At 39.2% G+C, this 20,759-nt stretch overlaps 1 protein-coding gene across 1 annotated transcript in view; it reads right to left on the bottom strand.

Moving 5' to 3' along the window:
- epha6 (eph receptor A6) overlaps nucleotides 1-20,759 on the bottom strand; it is a 133,452-nt gene that overhangs the window by 79,887 nt on the left and 32,806 nt on the right. Inside the window, exon 3 of the mRNA XM_026932073.3 lies at nucleotides 17,529-18,189. Coding sequence (XP_026787874.1) covers nucleotides 17,529-18,189 — 661 coding nt within the window. The remainder of the gene's footprint in view (nucleotides 1-17,528; nucleotides 18,190-20,759) is intronic.

Genomic DNA, 20,759 nt, shown 5'->3' with positions numbered 1-20,759 from the left:
TCAGTAATTAAAATACTACTTCGCTGTTTTAAGAGTTGATAGTTGTATTTACTCTACATCAGTCAGCATAGACACATGAGGTAAATCTATAACACTGACCATATGGTTTGTAGTTAAAAGTTAAAGTTTGAAGTCAATACATCGTAAACTCATGATCACTAATGTTAGTTTGCTAGCTTGTCGGGAACAAAGTACATGCATTCGCAGAGGCGTCCATATTTTTCCCCATTTTGTAGCTTGAAAATGACATAAAATTCCAAGTTAAGTCGAATGCAGCAAAAGCCGCTTGCTCTACCCTTCTTCCTTTCTTCCTCGGACTCCCCCCCTCCATGAAGCCCATGTTCTGCCCTCTTTATTTTTTTTCTCCAATTGTTTGAGTGTGTAATATTTATTTTACACTCATCTCTTGAAGAGTGCCAATAATTCTGGAGTCGGATGTAAAGGGTTGAATCATATAGTCATATCCACACAGCTGGCATTCACAAGCGGGTCAAATAATAGTGTTATAATGAGGAAAGTGTTTCACATAAATGCAGGCATCAGTATATACTTCACAACAGAGTTGATTATACAGACGTTTCTGCCATGTATAGATGGCTCTTCACATTCCGTGCTGCCAAAGCACATAAAATGTCCTGCTTGTCTTGCGGCGTGTCGGTAAATAAAAATAGACGGCGATCCTGTGACTCATAAAGGAGCATTTGATAAAAAGCAAGCATGCGGTTTCCACTCGAAGCTGCAATTTTCTCTTGATTGCAGACCTTAAAGAGAACGCAGCTGCAGAAGAGTGAAGGAACGTTGTTAATTTAGCACGCTGCCGTCTCGTCACGGATCACGCCTGTGCAATGCTCACACATTAGTGCTTGCAGTTGGCGGCATTTTTGCTCGTTTGCACTCAACCAGGATGAAAACCTGAGATGCCGTGACTGCTCACCACATGGCTGCACGTTCACGGGGCTGAAAATAACTTCGTGGCATTGTGCAGAAGTGCATGATGGAGGGAAAACTCGAATGTTCCACACTCTAGCTATGGAGTGTTAGAAACACAGATTTATATCACAGATGCTCGAGGAATTGACGGTTGGTCAGGAGATGGTGATTAATTGTCTACGACAGCAGCTTTGAAAGTAGCTCCGGCTGCAAGGTTTATATTAACGCGCTCACTCTAATTTGTTGTCGTTACTATAGTAACAGCACACACAGGTATACGAAAACATGTGTAACTGTTCACATGGTGAAGTTTTCTGTTTATTTAGGAGACATATGTGTACCATAAATGTTTTTGGAAGGAGTCTCCAGGTCCGGCACTTCAGTTCAGTTTTCTGAGACGGGTTTGCGCTTTCTCGGTAACATGACAAGCTGTTTTTTTTTTTTCTGGGCTTATCAATATCGAGAGACAGAAATAAAGAGAGACCGGTAAGGGGATGAATGTTTATTGCTGCTAGAACATAAGCAATAACAGGAAATAACTTGTAACTATAAATGGATAAAAAGTGTGACGCATCATTCTTTAATTAACTGCAGGTAAACTGCTGTTGCATAAGAGTTGCATAAGAGTTATAAAACAGGGATATTCTGGTTTCGGAAAACAGTCAGCTTCAGGATGGAGACAGTAACCCTGCCTTGTGATGATTATTTTCCTATAACAGCACGCTCTGTTATGTTTTATTCCTTACCTAAGACTCTATCGGCAAACGGCATCCCCTTCATTCAGCAGATTCATAAATCTGTAACATGATCCACCATTCTGTTTGACGGCTTCAGGCCTTTCATCCATCCAGCTCTTTCGGCTGATCTCAGACACACAAAAAAAATAAAACCCTCCTCCAATCTCGAACCAGCTGCCATGATGTCTTATCATATTCATGACATCTTATTTAGGCCACGACAGAACCGTTTTCTTATGCAGCTGCACTCGGGAGCTAAAAACCCGACCGAGAAACAAAAAAGACCCTCAATTGAGATGTTGAAACTGTCTGACACAAATTTAGCTGCTTTTTACTGCTAAAGTGAGATGGATGGATAGACACAAAGAAAAAGGAAGAGAGAAAAAAGAGAGGGAAAGAAGGGGTGATTGAATCTTGTTTTTGTTTAGGCAGGCGGTGTAGGTGCTGTTTGCAGATTTTTCTATTCATAGGGGAGTTTTCCTCAGTTTCCCTCTCTCTCCCTCTCTCTGTCGCTCTTTCTCTCCCTCTCCCCCTCTCTCTCTCTCTCTCTCTCTCTCTCTCTCAGACGGCTTTGATCACCCCGGTCTTTGAAGCACTGCTCGGGAAAAAAAAAAAAAAAAAAACAGAAAAAGGAGGAAGCAGAAGTCATCGCAAGTTCACGCCTCAACTTGGCGCGACGCAACTGCTGGCAAACTGTGAATCTGCATAAGAGGAATATTTTTGCATAGTTTATGTGGAGAGGAAAAAAAAACACACCACACATCTGTTCCTGGGCCGCAAATAAACACGTTATACAACCTTTTGTCATTTGAAAGTGGGCATCCTACCTACAGCTCACATCAGATAACAATGACGCTCGCATTTCCCTTTAAACGATGCTTATTACAATCAAAAAGAAAACTTTCGCGGCCTGAAATATCCCCTGAAAAATAAAGTTGACTTTGCTTTCTTTTCTTAACAATAAGCTAAAAAAACTACAGGTACTCAACAATAACGCAAAGTGTTACAAACCAGCCACAATCCTGCCTCGCGGTTTCACAGGCTAGCAAACGCCTGAGGTAAAACTTCCCTTTTATGTTTATGCTGATGTGGCACCAGTTCCCCAAACACAAAACCCTAATATGTACCTAAAGAAGAGAAACATCAGCGAGAAAACACAACAAACAACAGACTGTCAGAATGTAGCGCACTACATAAGCTCCATACCGTTATGTTATATCCTATGTAGTGAGCACGTATAGGAAATAGATGATTCCTGTGTTAGAAGAAATCAATATAAATGTCAACTACAGAAACAAAAATACACAATGCTGTAGGTCATTTATTACAAACTCATTTAAAGCATTGGCGCTTGTAATTTCCTTGCTTAAGAAAATGACACAATTTTCACCTTCTGTGGTTTATAAGATAAGAATGCAGCACTACTGCTAATTTCAATATTACTAATTCATATTCTAATTCATTTAAATAATGAACTTTTTAAGTAAATAAAAATGTATTATTAATAGAGATAACATCATACGAACGTTTTTTTTTAAACTTAAGCAGTTAAACACTTTCAAAACAAAATGACTTATTACAAAATTACATACATTGCAATTCTTTGTGATTTGTTACAGGATCCGATATCCGATTTGTGTTTTCTCCGATATCCGGTCCATCATGTTTTGCTTTTATTGGTCGGATAGCAATATGCCATCTCTAATTATTAATACATTTATTTGTTTATTTGTGGGTGTGGATAGGAGCAAGAGAGGTTAAAGGAGGTTAGAGATTAGATATGTTAAATGATTTATATTTAACTTCAATAAATAAATGTATTAATAATAGTAAAAGTTGCACAGAAATGTGGCAAAAGTGACTTTTAACTTGCCACTTAAGTCTATTAAGTATATTTACTTTAATTCCTTCTTACTTTACTCTGTTTTAGTTGTTCTAAACAGTGCAGTCATGTGATTTCACCAGTTTATGATTAACGTTACAGAAATGCATAATATCCATAGCTCTGGATTTTTTTAGTAATATATATCAAAACAGCAAGGATTTTCATTTAAGACGCGTTTCGTGTTCATTGAAGTCTTCATTATTATCATATACATGACGCTTCGTACGCTGTAGTATGGTAATACTAATAAACTGGTTTGTAATATGTACATTAATATCTTACTTTTACTTTTGTCTTCCCCTCAGTCTGCTCCTCAGCTTTGAGAAGCGAGATTATCACGGTCGAGGGTCCTCAGGCCCACGCTCGCTCTCCAGCTTGCCCTGCTCCCGCGCGCTCTCTCGAGCTTAGCGAAAGCGTTTAGCGAGCGAGCGAGCACCGGAAGGAAGCAGGTGTGTGGTAAACGGAGAGATTACTGAACGGCGTGCGGGGGCCGGAGGGAGCAGAACCGGGGCGAGTGAGTGTGCAGCGCAGCACTGCCATTGATGGATCGCTCTACACCGAAGAGTCCAGCACAGGCCCTGAAGGAGCTCAGGCTGATCCTGCAGTCTATACTGGTGTGTGTTTGTGTGAGAAAGAGGAGAGAGTTAAGCCTCTGCTTTAGAGCCAGACTAAACAAAGCTCCAGTAGGACCTTTTGAATCCCAGCTGTTATATTCCATAAGAAGAGGCAACTCTGGAGCAGTAGTTCAGCAGTTTATGAACCTGACGGGGTGAAGCGAGTACGTTTGGCAAAATGAAATCTCAGAGCTTTGATACAACAAACGTAACAGTAGCATCTCTTTTGTCATTATGGTCACCAAATGATGACAAAAGGCAGCAACTTTTAGACCAAGGGTACCTGTGAAGGTCCAGCTAGATAAAATTCCATGCTTATGACAGTCTGTATAAGCAACTAATGCTTAACCATTAACGAGTCATTTACGGCTGTAAGAAAGACAATTTGCAGTGCTCATATTTTGTTTTGTAGTGGCTCTTCATAAGAACACTTCTGAGTAGAGCTATCGACTGTCAACAGATGAGATTCATCTATTTGTGAATTTGATGAAGGGAGAATAAATGCATACTTCTATGACAAATCCTCTTTAAACATTCTACTCTCATCAACTTTTCTTTAAAGAAGCCATGTTGTCAGTCTGCTAATCAGACCACAGAAGTTAAGTAATATGAAAGTCAGTGAAAATGTCTCTAGCCCTGTAGCTAGTCTCTGGTCTGATGAGCTGCCTTCAGCTAAACATTTACATAAATGCATGTGATTGGATAAACCACAACAGGGAATCTGATACAAAAACCAAGCTAGCTCATATTTAGAAAACTAGACACACTGAACTACGGACATTTTTTTATTTTTTTTTTAAATCATTTGCAGGTACGGTGTTTTTTCAAGTACTCAGTTTGGACTACTGAAATAATCTGCACTTTGCTGGGTCCAAATCTGGACTGTGATTCATCAGCCCGTTTTATAATACTTAAAGTGGTGGGCCAAACACTTTTTGTAATAAACATTCATTTCATTGAATGCAAAACTCAACTTAAACCATAACCTTAAACTCTGTATCGTTCCACGTGTCTTCAATCAAGCAATTTGTTACAAATTTTTTGGCCTCCAAATAGTCTCCAAATTGTACCTTCACTCATGGATGCAATGGAGACTCAAAAGACTCTTTCTTCAAGTGTCGTACTTCTTTCCTGCCACTGCGTACTGTTACAAAAGCCAGTACATCAGCATCATTTCATGGTCGAGTTATTAGATTTTTCCATGTGGGTTCCTGAAAGACAAGTAGGCTCAACAACCAGAAAAAAAGACTTGTCCTTATCCTTATGAAAGCAAGCTTAATGTGCTTCACAGTGATGTGACACACCACAATGCTGGAACTATAGCGCAAAAATCCCACCTCCTCCTGCAATACACACATCGGCTGAGGAGCAAGCTGACTAGGCGGATTGCGTAGCAAGAATGGACAGACAACCATTTCAGGTCCCTCAAAACGCTAATGAAACTGAACGACACGAAGTTTGACACAAAGTCATACAGACAAAGTCTCACACACAGTTGTTAAACATATTAAGAGAGAAAAAAGTCACCTAGCCAGACTTGAGTAATATTTTTTTATACAGGCAATTTGAGGACATAACATCATGTCTTATAATTTTTTTTTTTGTCTATGTGTAAACGCAAATGTGTTACATAATGAGGCCAACCCTATGAGGATCCTGAGGCATCCAGAGATGGACCTGCTCCAGCCGGTTTCTGCCTCGTGAGGATTTGGGTGTTCAAAGCAACGCTGCCACCCCTATGTGGACTTTGAGGACTTTGAGGAAGACAACAACCTACATGACTATAAATAAATACAGAAAGGACATTGTTCATATCGCACTCTCCAGTGTCACCCAAATGAGGATGGGTTCCCTTTTGAGTCTGGTTCCTCTCAAGGTTTCTTCCTCATATCATCTAAGGGAGTTTTTCCTTGCCACAGTCGCCTCAGTCGCCTCAGGCTTGCTCACTAGGGATAATTCTGTCTAACATCTAGGACTGTTTGCATGTTTTTGTTTCTGTTTGCATGCTTTTTGTTTCTTATGTTCTGTAAAAGCTGCTTTGAGACAATGTTCATTGTTAAAAGCGCTATACAAATAAAATTGAATTGAATTGAATTGAATAACCATATACACATTTTTTTCCTGAGTCTGTGTTAAAGCACTAGCTAACTAGCTCCATATGTTATTATATTACATTAGCTGCTATTTTTTATCCGTGTCAGGTAACTTTCCAGGCAACCAAATCACGGGACTGGGCATCATTTACTTGGCCGATGGGCTAGCTAATACGTTTGCGATTTGTCCAACCTTGTAGTATATAAAACAGTGCTACTTCATGACTTCCTCTCTCTTTCTGTCTCCATCAGCTGTTGCATTAACTTATCAGCTGAGTGTGATCGGTGTTAGCATGTGTGACAGGGTGATAATGAATGGGAGAGATACAGGCGACGTGTAGCCGGTCATCTGTCACTCTCTGACTGCGTATTATGGATATCAGGTGAGCGGCTCTGTAATGGAGCTGATATGCTCTACAAGTGATGGATTAATACGAGATGACTGCACCATCACCCGGTTTTTACACCAGCGCTGAGGAAAGATGACTGAGGGTTAATGGAGTGGGTGTGCAGCGTGTGTGTGTGTGTGTGTGTTTAGCATATACACTGCAAAGCTATTCTAGCTTATACAACTTGCTGGTCTGCAAATAAGAAATTCCACGAGGAGCCAGAACACCTTACCAGGAACTCGCAGTCTCACACAATCATTAAGACACGCTAAACTCAATCTGATAGCGTTTTATTTTCTTGGGTTGTTTGTTTTTTTTTTTAAACCTGGTGTACTTTCTGCATTCCTCGTCTTACGTTACACATCTAACTCGAGCTGCAGTCTCAGCGGTGTACACAATATCCTACTCAAGCAGGAAGTTCTCTCTGCTCGTGGCTATAGAAAATCGATTCCTTACATTAGCTTCCTGTCTTTTATCCACGAACGTGAAAGGTCTGCTCTGCTTTTCGGCCCCCCAACAGCCGCGCGATCAGGTTCTCACGCTATCAACGGACATGGCGAGAGGAGAGCCGCGATCAGGTGCTAATGAAATCACGCCACTTATTTTCAGTTCAAACACTTTTCTGAGCTACTCACTCTGTTTCCTCTCTCTTCTCTCTCTCTGCAAAAAAAAGAAAAAGCATCAGCACCTTCAAACTGTGTGGAAAGTTTGAAGCCTTAAGCAAGTGATGACTCAGCGAGAAAAAAAAAAACTGAAAAAGGAAGGGGGAAGAAAGGAAAAAAAAGTGTCACATCTACATCTCCTGCTGAGCTGGACTCAACAAGGAATCCAAACACAGCCAAGTTTTGAGATAGAGGGCAAAAGAAAGGAGAGAAAATAAGCCGCTTGTGATAAGTAAAAGCTGGAAAGAGAGGAGAGAGGGCAAGAGAAACAAAGACAGACATGTAGGCGAAGGACAAAAATATGGAGTTATAAAGTAACAACAACAAAACAAGAACTTTACAACAGAACATGTCTCAAGTTCTTCTTGCTTTTTTTATTCAAATAGCCTCCATTCTAAAATCTCTAATCACAAGCATGGAAGTAAACAGTATTACTGTTCTGATTGGTCAGAAGGTGATGATTCATTTTCTCCAACTCAAATCACAGGTTTATATGAATGAGTTCATTCTAATACATTAATGTTTCTATAGTAACAACATACACAGGGACTTGTATGATGGATGCGCCACATGAGGCTAATACTAAAGGGAATTTTAAAAATGTGTTGTTATTTAATGAAGAAAAATGTGTAATCGTTGATGTGTTGACGTCTTCTCTAAGGAGACGTTTATTTACGTAAGGAGTCTCCAGTGTCAGCGCAGAGGCGTGTAAGCTTCCTGGTTTCTCTGTAACATGACAGGCTGCATTTTTTTGCTCAAGAGAGAGAAGAAGAGAGGCAGCTTTATTGTAAGTGATAACAGGAACTGACTTGTTTCATGGACATATTACTGCAATACTAAATGTAGCTATAAATGGCTAAAAAGTATGATGTGTCATTCTTTAATAAATAAAATTGCTGTGATATAAGAGGAAATTTATTCATTTCAGAGGAAATTAATTCATTTCAGAGTGGTAACAGTAACTCCGCTTCACATCAGACCTCATCACACCACGCCGGCGTTGATTATATTTCTATAATAGCATGCCCCTAAGTTTTATTCCTTATTGATTGATTGATTGATGAAATTGATTTATTTATTTATTGATGAAATTGAAAGTTGGCACATATGCACATGCATAATTATATATGAAGTATAACTATGATTCAGAATACAACATGAACGCAAACTAACTATGAAAATAATGAACTAATATCTAACATAAAAAAGAACATATTGACCACAACAATGTCATCATGTCCAAAACTTTCTCATACTTTCTCTATACTAAGACATAAGTTTTAATAATCTTAAGTAAAAATAAGTTTTACTTTGTCTCGCAATACTGGGTTTCTGCAAATTTAATACCTGACCTTTAGTAGTGTTAATTTGCACACATAATAACTGCTTCTGAAGCGACTTTCAGGCTTTACTAAAGCAAACCGTGTGTGCTAAATTATGAGTTTTGCATAAACACTGCCCTGTTAGTGTTGACTAGGCCTAAGACTTTTTAACAAATTTAATACTTGACTTTTAGAAGTATTACTTTAGACACAAATTAAGTTTCTTAAGTGAGTTTCAGGCTTCAGTAAATCACACTGTGCATGCTAAATTATTCTATTTACATAAACACCACCCTGTATTTTGGTCAAAGATATGAACATGTAGCTAACATCTAATCTAAAAAGACAACAACTTTACCTCAAAAATAAGTCAACATTTCTAGAAACTTTCTCATCATGTTGAGATTCCAAGATATAAGTTCGAAAAACCTACATAGGTTACTTACTTTATCTGGAGGAAATGGGGTTCTGCACAGTTAATACTTGACCTTTGGTAGTACATATTAAGTTTCATCCTGTATTTTCCACTTTTAGTAAGAAATGCCCCAAATTGCATATTCACTGAAGGAAAACATAATTTGAACATTCATTTGAAAGATATAGAAGAATCCTCTCAGTACAGTACATGCTCTGTTGTTAGCATAAACATGCAGGTAATGCATTTAATTAAAATACAACTTTATTACAATAATAAGTCATTATATGCCAAAATGTTCTCATTATGTTGTGACACTAAGACACACCTTTAGTACCTGATAAATGACCTTTAGTAGTATTCAACTCTGCACATTAAGTTTCTGAAGAGACTTTCAGGCTTCAGTAAATCACACAGTGGGTGCTAAGTTGCTCTATTTGCATAAACTACACCCTGTAGTTAGCCTGGACTAGGCCTAAGGGCCTATGGTGTGAGCATCAAAGGTAGGAATGTGTATCTAATATTTAATCTACTTTACCAAAATAATAAGTCATAATTTCTAGAATCTTTTTTCATTATGTTGAGATGCTAATACATCATTTCAAGAAGTTTAAATAAAAAGAAAGGATTTACTTTCTGCAGCCTTCTGCAAATTTAGTACCTGACCATTGGTTATATTAATTTGCAAAGGCAAACACTGTATCTAAAGTGAGTTTCAGGCTTTAGCAAATCATGAGTGTTAATTAGGAACTGTGAGAATTATTCTATTTACATAAACACTATCCTGTATTTTGCAATTTTAGGTAGAAACGCCCTAAACTGCAGATTCACTGAAGCAAACACGCACATTTGAAGGTCAGAATCCTCCTGTTAGTTAATCACCCTGGACGTTTTTGAGCATGTTATCCAGTTTGCACGTGTTTTTACACATCCAGCCCTTTAGTGAATGATGGTATACAGCTGCCCCGAGTCAGAGCCACAGCCGTGATTTTACGCAGGCTTAAAGTCAGGAGTTTCTGATAAAGATGGCTTCATTTAGCATACTGTTTAATTAAAAAGCCCGATGACTGTGTGTGTGTATATGCATTAGAGGAAACGAGAGCAGGGGGTACAAGCGAGAGTTGGGGAAACAATCCGAAGTAAATTAGCTGTGAATCTAACAAATGACAGTAATTAGAGAGGTAGCCTGTGTTGGGAGCTGCAGAAACAAGGCCAAATACAGCTGCAAGTTTAACTGGAGCACAACACAACACACATTTAAGCATCCAGATGGAACAAAATTAAACCGACAACAAACTTTCTCACTCGTCAAGGAGAGTTCTTCATCACGTATGTATAAGAGGTACAACTCGCCTCGAAGGACTGAACTATGACCCCTGCGGATGCCAAATGGCTGCTGGGACAACTACACAGAGGTCAGTGATGTTACTGTAGTTTGAATAATCGCTCTGCTCCAGATGGGTAATTTACATTTCCTGTTGTACTCTCAGATCAGGGGTTCTTCACTCAGCATGCAGGCTTTTACACATGTTTACCAGTTAAAAATACACACAAGCCTGTTTTTTTTTAAACTACTACTTTAAATTTGAAATAATGAATGAACTGTTCAAGTCTGGCTGGTCACAGTAGAAAAAAAAAACTAACAAAATCCCAGAAACAGCAAAGAGAGGATACTGTATGCACAGCACGCCTTCAACTTGTTTGTGCTTAAGCTCCAGCCACGCTGTAAAAATACAATACAGTTAAAACAATATTTGCTTTACCCTGTCTGAGCTCATAGCAGATTAAGCTGCAGGTAGAGGCAAGAAAACAATGAAAATAAAAAGCGCCAGACTGCAGTAAATAAGCGACTTTGAGCTCTGTAATGCCAGACGCGCTCCGCACATGCTGTGCAAATAGTGTGATTTTCTGTCATACATATTAATATATCGAGAGTTTTTCAACACCTCGTATTAACGTTAAACGTTCAACTTACTCTAGAATTAGAAAATGGAAGTAGGAAATAGGTATAAGAGAACTGAGAAATGTTTGTGAATTTAGATTGAACTGGAAAAGGCTGATCTGGATCAATCTAATGAGATATTTACAGAACAGGATGTATATATGTATTACAGTAGGACAAATCTCTGTGTACAGTAACATGCAGGGTTACATTAACTTAATGCTGTAGTCCTTAAATACAAAAATTCAGGTGTTTCATGGAACACTGGTTAATTTAATTGCTATTATACTTCAGCTCTACTGAATTCTTGATTCTGACTGGTCAGAAGGTTTTGATTCATTTTCTATAATAGCAGCTCTGGTTTACTGTACATTAAACGCGCTTGTTCTAATAGGTCATCATTTCTGTAGTAACAGCTCATTCACAGGGACATGTATGGCTGAAACTTCACGTAATCAAAACAGATTTAACAACATATTGTTATTTAGCAAACAAAAACATAATAGTTGATATGGTGAAGTTTTCTGTTTATGTAAAATCTATGGAAGGAGTCTCCAGTGTCAGTACAACATTAAAATGTAACTATAAATGGATAAAAAGTACGTTGTTATTGGAAAATAATCAACTTCAGCTTTGTACTTCAGTGACACCGCTTCATCACACCACCCTGTGGTTGATTATTTTCCTGTAACAGCATGCCAGCAGGTGTTTTTATTCATTACCTATTTGGTAAGAAAATACATAATGTGTAAGGAAATGAAAAATCTTGGCTGGCAATATACAGCCTGACAATCTATGATTAGGATTTGTGGACGTATACATGATGAATTGTTTGTAACTTTGCAAAGGACGACTTGTCCCTGGATCACTAGTACCTCGACAGGTGGAGATCTGCACATAATTTAGAGTCAACTCCAAAATTATTGGCACCCTTCAAGAAAATTCACACCCAGTTTTTCAAATGTTGCACTCAAACAACTGGAGAAACTATTCGTCTTTCTTCAAACTAAACACTTCTCTTCAAGAAAAAAAAAAAAAATTCTATAGTGTTTTCTCTCTAGTGAAAATATTGGCGTGCTCTGGATCTTTGACTAGAATTGGACAGCTGTAAAACTCTCCGTAAAAGCTAGCATTAGTGACAGACACAGAAAGATGACCAGCCAGGCTTGTAAGACGATGCGCCTATAAAGAATTGTGACAGCTTCATCTATCGTGTCTTTTCAGATGAACGACTTGAAAACAGATTCCGAACCAAAACAAAACAGAAAAGCTCTTTAAAATGTTAGTGAAAAAAAAGCCTGTGCCCTTAAGGACCAAAGTGGCAGGAGGAGGCATCACTCGGGAGTATGGCAGAGAGAGAGAGAGAGAGAGAGAGAGAGAATGGGTGACCGATTTAAAGCTTTTAATTATTATATGTACAACCAGGTGACAAATTAAGTGCTTCTGACTGATCATATTTATCCTATGATGAAACCGTACTGTCCTGATGGGCGTGGTCTCTTCCAGGATGACTCCACCCCCCTCCACGGGGAACAAGGGCTCACTGAATGGTTTGATGAAGATGAAAATGATGTAATCATAAGCTGTGACCTTCACACTCACCAATTCTCAACGCAAATGAACACCTACGGGAGTTTTTGGAGCGACGTGTTAGATCATCAAAACACCAAGTGAGGGAATATCTTTTGGAAGAACAGTGCTCCATTTATTTAGTACACTTCCAGAGACTGCACCAGTCTGTGTATATGTATTAACTGTAAATGTAAATACAGACAAAGATATACAAATATCGACATATACAAAAACCCTCATTTACATCACTTTTACTGGCTTTACATTTGTAAATCACCAAAAACTCCTTTATCAACAATTATCAACAAATAATTATAAATTAACAAATTCTGACTGAATAAATTGACAAATTCTGATTTAAATACAAAATGGCAAATCCAAGACATGTTATGTAGTAATTTGTTACGTTTGTAAAGTACAGATACTAAAAGGCTTGACGTGTGTTTATGCTACACATTTTCTTTTAAATCTTGTTTCATGGCTGTTTTATTTGAGAATTTTTTTCTAAATGTTACAGATACAAACTCTTTTGCAGATAGTTGTGCCTGTATATATTTGTATCTTTAACGGTAACACTTTATTTTGCTTAATTAAGGTTTTGATATTTGTTTAATAAAGCTCACACTGGACATTTTGTAAAATGTTTATTCACATAATCACCTCTACCGCTAGATAACCAGCAATCTGTAAGATTATGTAAGAAGGTTAGGATAATTTCTAAATAAACACTTAATTAATACCTTGTTATACAAACATGGACTAATAACCTACATTCACATCTTATTAGACTTAATTCTTCATGTTAGACCTTTAGGCTTTAGGCTGTGTCATGTGACTGCAGTTTATTAGGAATGTATTACATTCTAGTGAATGTCAGTTCATAATATATGGTACTCATATTAAAGTATTTTAGACTTATTCAGCTTTTACTAGCTCTTAACTAGAGCTAGTAAATTCTCACAACTTATAATGCAATAATTACTCATTTTCACCTAACAGATGTCTTGTTACGCAGCATTACAGGTCATAATAAACAAAGACTAATACATAGTGAATAGACATTTTACAAGTGACTAATTTGGGCTTTAATCAGCAAGTAACAGGACCTTAGTTATCATCTTATATGTGCTCCTTAATATGAAGCGTCACACTTCATAAGTAATGAAACACTTGGGGGTGCTCTGTTATAGGAAAATAAACAACGATGAAGTGGTGTCATGTGGTCAGACACTGAGTTGAGTTTCTGATTATTTTCCAATAACACAACGTCCTATAACACAAGTGTTTTAGTTCTCAGCTATTTGTCAACCAATTTTTATTCAATCAATACTTCTTATCTGTTTCTAGCTACATTTAATGTTGTGGAACCTACTTATGTTATAGCAGCTATTGAACAGTAGCTCCTTTACCAGTCTCCCTCAATTTTGTTTCTCTCTCTTAGTAAAGTCAATAAGACAAAAACAAACAAACAAACAAACAAAAATGCAGCTTGTCATGTTACAGAGAAGCTATAAAATCCTCTGATATGAAGACTTTCCTGTGGTGGAAAACTTACTGTTGTTTACAAATCACTGATACTGGAGACTCCTTCCAAAAAAGCTAAATAAACATGTACTTAAAGAAAACATATCAACAATTACACAGTTTTTCTCTGTTTATATGAAGTGTCCTCTGCCGTACAAGTATAGAAATGATAGAAGCATACTGTATAAAAGCGAATGCATTAATACAAACCTGAGGTTCGACTTGTGTCCGAGTTGCCGTTATAGAAAATGAATCAACAATTAATAAATTATGTGTTTACAAAGGCAACACTGTAACAATTTAATGATGCATTCTTACAGATTGGCAGCAGGTCAGTAACATAATCCACACACACACACACACACACACGACTGATTAGTATTTTGAAATGGTAGATTAGCTTTTCAGGAGGAGTGCTGTAGAAAATTACTTCTGATTACTCCTCTGTTTGGTTTGTATGCCACTGAAGCAAAAATGCCAAGAAACAAATTATTAATGAACAAAGCGTTAAGTGTACAGTTTACTTTTTTAGCCAAGCTGCACACTTTTGCTATTTCTAAAATGCTGCAACAAACAAGATAACAAAACAGCATTTGTCAGGTAGAAACTGTTGTTTCAGCATTTCTATATAACAATTCTGTTGCTGTGTCATTTCGTGTTTTTGATTGTAGTTTTGGGCAATGAAAAGAAAATGAAAGGAGACTCAGCAAATTGTAAATGTAATATCCAAAAAAAGAGAAAGCAAACAGTACCATTATACATTGGAAAGAAATGCAAAGGTGAGGGTGAGGACACCACAGTGCCACTTATAATGAGATCAGGATGTGTGTCCGAGGGCCGTCTGCCAAAATGTCTGCTAAATATTTCTGCAATATCTTTAGTATTGACGGGCAGAGAGCCTTCCGGCACTTTCTGGTACAGGATGACAGTGTCACAGAGACAATGGAAGATCAAGACATTTGTGTTCCAGTGGATTTTGTCAGCCGAAGAAAACCGACACCACTGTAGGTGAAGAACCTGGATCATGTCTTCTCTGATTTGAGCCTCAGAGAATACAAGTCACTGCTTCCTTGAGTGCCTCTGTACTCAAGCAAACTGAAAAAATCTGCATTCTTCTCTTAGAGGAAGACAGAATGCTGACTAACATTACATTGCATATTTAACTTTGCTAACAAGAAAATCCTAGCTGGTAGAGAGAAAAAAAAAATACAATTTTACCACAGACCAAAGTCAGTGGACAAGACGGCTATTTATTTTCCCTCTTGGATTAATTGGTGAAAATGTAGAGCCCCTATAAACTACTCCAATGGACTAGGGACACCTCTACAGCTTTACCTCATTACAAAATCCAGGATCTAAGCTCCAGAGTAGTGAAAAAGAAAAAAAAAGATCCTGATTTCGAATCCTGATGATGACTCAGCCATCCATGGCCAGGAGTCGAAGAGATTAAAATTGGCAGTGCTTCTGGGTGGGAGGAGCTGTCTGAACTCTCTCCTCTGTCAATCAGAGTGACACTAGCCAATCATGAGCATCTGTGAGCTCATGTATGCGGAAGAGGGCAGATTGCGGTTTCCTCTGAGTGTGTTAAGCTGCCCTGTGACGCAGCATGAGCAGCAGTTGCAGCTGATGCGGCTTGATGGCTTCACGTGTGTTGTCAGAAGCACTGGTTAGCAGTTCACACTCCCCATTTGGTAGCTGATAGGGGACAATTAGCTAGTGGGTGGGAAGGGAAGAAAACTGGGGAGAATTGATAGATATCACTAACTAAGCCTAACTAAATTACATTTTCCTTTCCTTTGTTTGGCCCAAGCACCAGATATCCAAGGGGAGTTAAGCATTTAAACACCACGTTTGAGTTCAGGGGTGTAAGAAAGAGACGGAAACAGAGAAGCAGTGCATCAGGGAAAGGCTGAGTGTGAGGCTGGCCTCGGAAGGGCAGGAGAGAGAGCTACTTAAAGATTCACTTTGCAGCAGGAGCCTCCCCGATGCCAGCCCTCTTTGACGAGGGCTTTGACAGGTGCGGGCACGACTGCAGTCCTAATCGGAGGCGTGATCTGCTCCCACAGATCGCAGTGCAGTGCAGGCAGAGATGGTGGAGAATAGAAGGAAAAAGACAGGGAGGACGGTCCTGCCTCTTGCCACCAGTTTTACATTATGCATACACTCCCAGTCTGCAAGTGTGAATCATATCTGAGTCAATCTACCATCATAGGCCGTCTTAGGCTGCATCACAAAAGTGTTTGTGAGAGAGAAAGGGTAATGGAGAAAAGAGGTCGATATCAGCACATGGCTGAAAAGAGAAGACAAAGAGAATAAGAGAGAGAGAGAGAGAGAGAAAGAGAGAGAGTGGAAAGACACGACACAGACGAGACAGAAAGCAGCTCTCATGCCGCAGAACCTCTGAAGTACTTTCCTAATCACAGAATTGCTCTGTTATGATGATGAGGAAGCTGTAATGATGGCGGATATTCCCACTTCCATTTCATATTCTGTCACATGTACGGAAAAGCCTCCCCACGGGCTGAAGCGGCACAAAAACCAGGCCACAGCCACTGATGTCTTAATCACTGCTGTCCTAATCCGTACAGAGGAACTTGGCTGTAGTGTTCGATTGCAGCACAGGTCTCCAGTCTTGTCTGCTGTCGAGTTGCCCAAAACTGGGACTTCTCTACGCTTCTCTGCACTAATGAAGCTTCTCCACGGTTATGCAGAATGTGGTGGCAAACAGATGTTAGGATGTGCTCAGTCAGACACAGAGAGTGAGAGGAAGAGGAAGAGCGAAGGGGTATAATTACAGGAAACATTGCAACATGCTCACCCACGCAGAGGAAGTGGAACTGAATATATTAGTTATGTTGTTTGTGTTTATTACATACTAGCTTGAAATATATTATTATTTTTGTGGGCTGTTCTGTCACCTTTAGGTTGCCCTGGTAATACTGTGAAAAAAGCAATTGCACCAATAAAAAAAACTTTAAACAAAATGAACTGAATTAATTTGCCACAATTAACAGTTTTGTGATGCAAATTTCACAAACCAAACTTTACATCGACTTCAGTGAACACTGATAGGGGAATTTACATCGTTGACCAATAGCACACCTGATTTGGCTGCAATAACCTCTGATGGGGCAGCAGTAAAAATTTTACAGCCCTGCCCTACACAATTTTGGTTCTTCAGGGACCCTAGGTGCAGTCTGCATGTAAGAGATTTTATATAAAACTTCCCGACCTGATTAGAAACAATTCCATAAAAAAGGGTCAATCAGGAGGCTGGAATACATGCCTCTCTTAATTAAAAGTACTTTTCTCTGTGTTTGCTCATTCTAAACACAATGTAACCAGCTAAAACTAAAATAATACCTAACTGCACCAAAATAGAGGTTTCTTTAGCAAATTTCTCGTAGTAGAAAAGAAAGTGAAAGAGAAAGAGAGAGACTCACCCAGACAGAGGCCGTCACTCTCTTCATAGCCAACGCTGCACACACACCTGCCCAGTGGGACGAGCCAGTCCCCGTCAGCGCTGCAGTATAGTCGTGGCGTGTCTCGCTCTTCGGCGTTCAACACACAGGCTCCCCTCACCTCCACCAGAGCAGACGAGTGGACACGTGGCACCGTGTCAGGGAAAGCAGCCAGGTTCCTCAGTGTGGATGGACACTTCTTGTAGTAGACGCGCACTGAGAGCAGGGCGATGCACGCGCCCACATCCTGGAAGGCAAGGTAGAAGCCTTTGGTGTGCACAGGCCCTAGCTCGCGCACCTCTGTGTTCAGCCGGAGAACTCGCTCACCCACGTCTGTCTGCGTAAAGCTTTCATCGGCTGCAATTGTGTCTATCTTGGCGTAGTCAGAGGGACGGAAGTGGCTGTGAGGCTCGTCCGTCTCCAGGTAGTGCAGGTTGAAGGTCTCTTTGCATGTACCTGATACCCATGGGATGCTGTTGCAGTCACGCAGCGTGAACCGCAGCTCAACATAGATCCTCTGTGCCTCCTGTCGTGCGATCCAGCTCGAGCGCAGCCAGTTGTTTTGGTTTGGCTCCATGACATGGCACACCTGGAAGGTGTGGATGGGCCGGTTCTGCTCATCCATCTCTGTGATGGCGTCCCACTGCAGGAAAAGGCAGAAAAGGGGAGAGGAAAGAGGAATGGATTAGACGTAAAAGCAAAGATAAGCAATATCTGGAGAAAAATGCAGACGATGATTAAGGTTGAGATGAAAGAAGGATGTAGTTCAACTTGATAAAGAGTGGAACTATGCTTCAATCAAGTGAAGGAATCACTTGTATATTGGTAAAGCCATATGGCTTTGTTCTCCGCAATAACACTCGAGGAACATCAATCACTCACAGTAAATTAGATGATTTCTTGGCTAATCATGCCAGCTGCAGCATTAGCAGCTAGTGTACTGTATATACAGACTCTATCCATATGGCTCATACGTCCACTTATCATGCTCTTGAAAAACACCTAGACTTCCATTAATAACATCATATCTGATTCTTTGGGGATGCTTACTATCATTTTCACAGGCCTTACATCATACGCTCGTGGTATCTCTAAATTCTGAAGTGCCTCACCAATGTCGGTTAAACGCGAGTCTGTGAAAAGTAATAGCTTTACACAAGTCACTGACTGGAAGGATTGGTCATTATACCATCACAGGGGCTTCAGTACTTCTTGCTCCATCACTCTTTTAATCATATAGAACCTTTTGTCTTGCTAGCACAATAAAATCCACTCTAATCTTCTGTACCCAATCTTGACATAGAAGGCTTCAAATGTAGCATTATGTCCTGAAAATGAAATATTTTGTTGTTGATATTGCAGTAAAATTATTACATTTTTTTGCATGGGTGTCAGCAGTTGGACAAGGTAATAAAAAAAAAAAATGTCAGTCAGTATATGAATATATCACAAGAACAAAGCTTTGTTCCTGCTCGAAATACTGTTATGGATATTTTGAACAATATCAAGTGGGGAATATGATCATTCTTCAAGAGGAACGGCCAGCTGTCACATCTGGGCTACTGGGAAAAGGCAGTGTTGGACTGCAGGCTTATTTCGCACCTTAAAAGAAAATCCATAAATGGATGTCGAGAGAAAGAGCAAAGGACATCTTGCAAAACAAGTCCGAATCAAGTTAGTCCCTGTTATCATTATTGCTAATGTTAGAAGCTACAAACAGTAGTTTCGTTACTAGACTCTCTTTTTTAGCAAAAATAGCACGTCATGTTACAGAGAAACAAGAATGCCTTCTGTCCTGATGACTTTCAAGTAGAGGAAAACTGCACTGACACTGGAGACCCCTTCAAAATATGTGAAACAAACGTCTCCTCAGAGAAAACCTCACCATGTCAACAACTGCACACATTACACGTTCCACATTACTAGTGAAAAAGTTCAGCAAGAGCTAGATAATATACATTTAAACTGACTTTCTAGGTTGTGCAATTTTTTTAAAGAGTAAACATCTTGTTTTTGCCTCTCTCTTTCAGTGGGCTTTAAATTCCAGCCACTCTGTTTGTCTCCTCTTTCCTAAAGCAGCTTTCTCTCATCTGAAATATGCTGTCGTAATTTCGAACATAATTCTCTCGACAAATTAAACCAACGTCTGCTTCTCAAGCTGCCGCAAATATGAGATTTAGTCACCTAAAAATATAGCCCATGCCATATTTCAATTATTTAGCCTATTCTCTACATCTGTCCCTCTCACTCTGTATGTCTGTCTCTCTCTTTCTCTCTCTCTTCTTGTAATTAATTACCAGGGATGCACTTCATTAGCACAAGGCCTTCTCCTCATTCGCTTCCATTATTGAGATAATAAGCTAAGGTCTGCTAATAGCCACTCAATCAAAACAAAAGAAAAAAAAAATCTGTACTCTTCATGCTCCTCGACAGCTGTTAAAACGAAGACTTTGTTTAACCTCATGTTAATGAATGAGTAAATGCAGGTCAGTAAATATGTTAATGTGTTTGCATGCCTGCTATTAGCATTACTGCGTTTTTGTTGACTAACGATGAATGTACCTGATATTTTTTTTTTTTTTTTTTTACTAGTCAACAAATGAAATAAAGTGTACATACATTTCCAAACTGATAATGTATTTAACACACTGAATCCAATTTAACTCCCAGCCAAAATGCAAAATCTGGTCAGATAGACACTTTTAAGTACAATTCAGACGGGATAAGTTTCTTAGACATACGTCTGTTCGGTCATGTTTTCGGAAAACCTCTGTAGTAAGTACGGGTGTTTTGTGTGGTATGGGCAATCTCTGAATAAACCACTGAGACAGGACTGTCATCATGATCGTCATGGTCAACTAAAGTTCCATGTGTACTATGCACAAGGGGTGCTTCGAGACATTTTCTGTATTGACTTGGACTTACTGACATTTGTACTTGGACTTGTCTCAGCCTTGGGCATTGGTCTCTCTAAATATGCTCTTGGTCAAGAATTTCTAAAATAAATTAATAATGTTCCTGTTGTCTTTTCACATGCACAAAGTTTGACAAGAAGCTATTCCTCCTCTAGTAAACTGCCCAGTCATTGGCACAATGTATGAATGAAGCCAACAGAGGAAATGGCCTCAAAAACAATTTGATGGGTTTTGCTCTCCATCTTGACTCTGTCTCACAATTTCAACTGAGCTTGATCTTGACTTGGCCTCGACCCCC

Source organism: Pangasianodon hypophthalmus, chromosome 26, assembly GCF_027358585.1.
Source record: "Pangasianodon hypophthalmus isolate fPanHyp1 chromosome 26, fPanHyp1.pri, whole genome shotgun sequence".
Taxonomy (NCBI): Eukaryota; Metazoa; Chordata; class Actinopteri; order Siluriformes; family Pangasiidae; genus Pangasianodon; species Pangasianodon hypophthalmus.
The sequence above is the reverse complement of the archived record's forward strand: the minus strand, read 5'-3'. Positions and strand labels throughout refer to the sequence as shown.